The sequence below is a fragment of the Kryptolebias marmoratus genome, linkage group LG4 (genome assembly GCF_001649575.2).
Source record: "Kryptolebias marmoratus isolate JLee-2015 linkage group LG4, ASM164957v2, whole genome shotgun sequence".
Classification (NCBI taxonomy): Eukaryota; Metazoa; Chordata; class Actinopteri; order Cyprinodontiformes; family Rivulidae; genus Kryptolebias; species Kryptolebias marmoratus.
The window spans coordinates 979,735-984,767 of record NC_051433.1 but is presented as its reverse complement, the minus strand read 5'-3'; the positions used below and the strand labels follow the sequence as shown (position 1 = coordinate 984,767).

The following is a 5,033-nucleotide window of genomic DNA, read 5'->3' as shown; positions in this document are numbered from 1 at the left end:
GCCTGAATCTGCCTGAATCCTCCTGAATCTGCCTGAATCTGCCTGAATCCACCTGAATCCCCCTGAATCTACCTGAATCCTCCTGATTCTGCCTGATTCTGCCTGAATCTGCCTGAATCCTCCTGAATCCGCCTGTCAGGCAGCCGGAGGCGGGGTCAGCCCTGAGTTTAGCTGCAGGTGATGTTCGTTAGGAAGGTAAAGGACCACCTCTGCTCTCTGATTGGACAGTTTGAGCTGAGAACAGATTAAATCTGAAACAATCATCTCTTTATCTGAGGCTTTTATTATCCAATAATCTAAGCTGATAAAAACTGCTGCTAGTGGTGCATTCGGGTCACCATGGTTACCAAACACCAGTTCCTCTCACTCCCTGACAGCACTCTAAATAAGACAGGCAGACAGATGTCCGAGCTCACTGCTTCACACACCGTGGGAATTCGAAGCGTCCTGCTCGTTACAAACTCTCCTGTATTCTTCATTTTTCTTCCTTTTACAGATAAATCTTTTCTTCTTCAAAACTTCCCTTCCTCTGGAGTTTTAAACATTAACTTATAAGATTTAAGTAACTGATTCTGTGATTACAGGCAGATGAATTCTAGCTTTGTAAACAGAAGCATTAACTAAATAATTAATAATGAAAGTCATAACTTATTAATATTTAACGTTCCCTCCTGTTTTTCTTCCTGCAGCTCTGCAGCTGTTCCCCCTCCAGCCTGCAGGCGGCGCTGCTGAGGTCTTCCAGAGCCTGCTGAGGATTCTGGGACCTGAAGCCGCCATCGAGTCCGTCATCAGAGCCGCCGCTCTGCTACCAGAGGGCAGTGGTTAGCAGTGTCAGCGTCACATGAACACAAAGAAACTGTTTCGTCTCGTAGAAATCTTTATTTTTTTAAAGAAATAACTCAACTGTGACAGCGGAGCTCGTTAGTCAAAATCTACAAAAATAAATAATTTAAATACAAAAAGCTGAACAGCAGAGCCGCTTTTGTATTCTCAAATAGTTTCCTCTCTTTATTTACAAACACAAAGTTATTAAAAGTTTGTAGGCATTGTTGCTCGAACTGCGACGCTCAGGCTGCAGGCGGCGGCCGACCAATCAGGCTGCTGCAGCTCATCGACCAATCAGGCTGCAGCAGGAGGCCAACCAATCAACCAATCAGGCTGCTGCAGCTCAATGACCAATAAGGCTGCAGCTCATCGTCACATGATGACGTAACAGCGTTTTAAAATTTGAATAAAACAGATTTATTTTTTGGATAAACTTGATCTGATCTGAATTTCTCACTAAAACATTTTCAAATAAAAGTTTTGATCCAAACTGTTTATTTTCCATCATGTTAAGTTTGAAAACATTTTTATTTAGTGTCGTGTTGAAAACGGTTTGGATCAGAAGATAAAGTCAAAGTTTGTCTTCTCCGTGAACATGACTCAGCAGTTTTCAGGTTGATGTCATTAACCATAGGTTTTATTTGAGCCTCAGCGCCGCCGTTCAGTTATTAGTGGTTGGTTCAGTTCTCTGCGGTCCGCTCCGTCTCCATGACGACAGCATCCACAGTGGCTGTTCACCAGGTCACATGACTCTGCTGCTGATAAACGATTGGCCGATGGAGGTCATGGGGAGGAGCGGACGCCGTCAGACAGGAACTGAGGTCAAGTGTTACCAGTTTATCTGAAGCCTCCATTTTGTTTTTTGTTTTTTCAAACATCAGGCGACCCGATCGGGCCGGCAGGAGTTCGAGGTATCCAGAGTTCACGGCTGCGTTCACAGAAACTGATCTGAAGTCTGATCCGTGTGAATGCAGCCTGTAACAAAACGAGTTTAATGAACAAACAAACAAACAAACAACAGGAAGTCACTTATGGCACAGAAACCAGCAGAGCAGCAGCTTGAAGCTCAGATCAACCAGACGAGAAAAAGTTCTGCAGCCGCAGGTCGGACTTCGGTTCAGGGAACTGATCGGGTCAGAGACCGGACCGGTGATCGGGTCAGGGACCGGACCGATTTTTATTCTGGAGCTTCACTCGTCCGTCACCTCTGACCTTTGACCTCTGACCTGACAGCTCCACAGAACTGAAGCAGATGTGCAAAAGTTTTAAACCAGCCTCTGATTCTTTTTACATTTTCCTTCTAAAAACAGAGACAGAGAAAAAACAAAGCAAAGAGAACCTTTGAACCCCAGAGGACCAGAGGAACCGGGCCGGTGAAGAACCGGTGAAGAACCGAGGACTGGATCAGAACTTTCAGACAGGACTGTCTGTAAGTTTGCACACATTAATCAAACAGACGTTAAAACAACAAATCCTGCTTCAGGAAGAATTAGTTTCAACAGAACCGGGTTTTATCAGCTTCTCACACCGATCTGAGCTCGTTGGCAACTTTGACGCTAAATTTCACCTGGAATAAAAACAGAAGGAGTTTGGCGGCACTTTGTTATAAAAAAAGAGCCGTTAAAGGATCAGTTCACCTGGTTGGATCTTTGAGCTGCTTCTCCAGAGGAGGAAGAATTACTGACCTCAGGGTGAAGCTGAAGAACCTCAGATTTATCTGCTGCAGAAGTCGGACTGAACGTTTCTCCGTGTTCCAGATTAAATCTGGGATGGAAACAGTAAAACTCTGCCGATGAGAATCAGATAAAAAAAAGGTTTCTGGAACGACGCAGAAGTTTATAATAAAAGCTGCAGATTTAATTGTTGCTGTTTCCATCTCTGCCACTAGATGTCAGTGTTTGTTAGAACCTTCTTCTGGTCCGGTTCTGTGTTCAGATGGACGTTCTGGTGGATTTAAGGGTTTATAGTTTCACAGAAACCTGAATGTTTTAATTGGAAAACAAAGTTAAAATATCCAGAAGAGTTCTGTTCTGGTCCGATTGGTTTCTTTAAAACCGGACTCACCTGTTCAGGTGATTAAGGTACAAAAACTTTGAATTCTTTAAATGTTCTGCTCTGACAAGTGAAAGAAACCGAGTCTGTTTATAAACTAAATGTTAAACCTTAAATAAAAACATGTTAGACTCTTTGCAGTGACCTTTGACCCCAGAAGTTGTATCGTTTGGGTAACTGATCCTTTAACAGCACGTTTGACCTTTTTGACCCCCATCTTTGCATCGGCTTCATCAGCGGTTAACGTTGAACGAATTAAAAACTCTGACAGTAATTAACGCAAAGCATTATGGGTAAAGACACCAGCTGGGTTAATCCAATCAGGAGGCCGGTTCCCGTCTTTGTAACCGATGTTGGGATTCACCTCCTGACTGCGTCGCCATGGCGACAGGCTCTCTGGATCCAGGGCTGAACTCGTCCCGGCTCACACGTGGTGGAACAGCAGCGTGCAGTCGTCCCTCTCCGCCGACGCCATGATGTTGGGCAGCAGCGACAGGGAGCCCTTCGGCAAGGCGCCGCCGGTCCTCAGGTAACACGAGACGATGGCCTGGTCCAGGCGCAGCTGGCGGGGGATGCTGTCGAACGGCTTCGGGTCCAGGTCCAGGATGGAGACTGAGGAGGAGAACGCCGGCCTGAGGTCCCTGAGACGCCTCTGAGAGGACAGGCTGAAGGAGGAGGAAGACGAGGGTTTAGTGACAGAGAGGAAGGCTGCCTGAGGACAACTTCCTGTTTCCTCTGAGCTGCTGACACCAACAAAACTTACTCTTCGCCACCTTCCTCTTCCTCACCACTGGGCATGAGAGCAACCATGATGGAGCAGTCCTTGGCCGTCATGGCGACCCGGTACTGATGGACCTGCAGAGAAGAAACCTTTCAGACCTCCTCTTCCTCCTCCTCCTCAGTTCAGATAAAGGTAAAAACTAAACCAACAGGCTGCAGTGCATTCTGGGTAAGCACCTGTCCTTCAGTCTGGTTTCATTTCTGCTTCATTCAGATAAATCTACAAACTGAAGAGGGGCGGGGCTTTTTGAGGTTCAGACCTGTAACCTGGGTTACGGCTGGGAGCAGGTTCTCCCTCAGACCTTTAACTTTTCGTCTGTTCTCCAGAACTCGTCTTTAACTCCAGGAGTTTAAAAATGGAAACCAGAAACCTTCTGACCTTCGCAGCGGCGAACTCCACAGAGCCGTCGTCCGCCATCGAAAACTTCTGAAGTTTCTCCAGGAAGGCTTCGCCGTACGGCCCGTCGATCTGGAGCCAAGTCCTGCCAGAGACAGGAAGAGACGTCAGAGACCAGGCTTACCTTGCAGAACCAGAACCAGAACCGGGGACGGGGGGGTCTACCTCTCCTTAGGGAAGTCCTGCAGGTGCTGCTCCACTTGGCGGTACAGAGGATAAAGACCTTCGATGTTCAGAGTGTCCAACATCTGAGTCTGAAGGATCCTGAACAGAACGCTGTCGCTGGGCAAACCCTGAGATCCTGCACAGAGCGAGCCTTTATCAGAGAGGTTCTGATCTGGAAGAACCGGTCCAGAACCAGAAACACACATCAGGGAGTCAGAATCAGAACCGGATGTTCTGCTCAGTTTTAAAAGAAACGTTCCCTCAGAACTGAGTCGGTTCTTCAGGACTGAATCTGACCCAAGATCAGATCCAGGCAGAAACTTTTAAAGTTAAATTCTCTCAAACTTCCTGGAAGCAAACTGAGAAACTCTGGTTTAGAAAATGTATTTAGAATTTTATATATTGAGCCTCAAAGTTTTTATTATCTGGTTGATGGAGAAAAAAAACAAACAGGCTGAGATTTTAAAGAGTTCAGAGAAAATCTGGTGAATAATTTGTTGTTGAATCAAAGAAAGAATCTTTTATAAGAAGATAAATATGATTAAAACAGGATAAAGTTTCTGACCGTGACGAATCCGCTCCTTGTTCAACAGGCTGGCCTGACAGAAGCTCCGCCCCTCTCCTCGCTTGTCAGTCACCTGTCCTCCGGCTCCGCCCCCACCGCTCAGCAGAGCGTTCACCAGAACCTTCAGAAGAAATAAAACCATCAAATGTTTAAATATTTAGTTCAGTTTTTGTTCAAACCCGAACTGGGTCAGAACACGAGACTCTGGGCTCAAAGACACTCGGGGCTCACAGACACTCGGGGCTCAAA

General features: G+C 46.2%; 2 protein-coding genes across 3 annotated transcripts in view; one reads left to right on the top strand and one right to left on the bottom strand.

Moving 5' to 3' along the window:
• The window catches only part of cenpp (centromere protein P), a 56,822-nt gene extending 55,860 nt beyond the window's left edge, over positions 1-962 (top strand). For both annotated transcript variants that reach the window (XM_037975253.1, XM_037975254.1), the window contains exon 9: positions 690-962. In XM_037975253.1, coding sequence (XP_037831181.1) covers positions 690-826 — 137 coding nt within the window. In that variant the 3' untranslated portion in view covers positions 827-962. The remainder of the gene's footprint in view (positions 1-689) is intronic.
• ippk (inositol 1,3,4,5,6-pentakisphosphate 2-kinase) overlaps positions 860-5,033 on the bottom strand; it is a 7,538-nt gene continuing 3,364 nt past the window's right edge. Inside the window, exons 5-9 of the mRNA XM_037975114.1 lie at positions 4,785-4,935; positions 4,220-4,355; positions 4,037-4,139; positions 3,641-3,732; positions 860-3,542 (exon numbers count right to left, since the gene is read on the bottom strand). Coding sequence (XP_037831042.1) covers positions 3,302-3,542; positions 3,641-3,732; positions 4,037-4,139; positions 4,220-4,355; positions 4,785-4,935 — 723 coding nt within the window. The 3' untranslated portion in view covers positions 860-3,301. The remainder of the gene's footprint in view (positions 3,543-3,640; positions 3,733-4,036; positions 4,140-4,219; positions 4,356-4,784; positions 4,936-5,033) is intronic.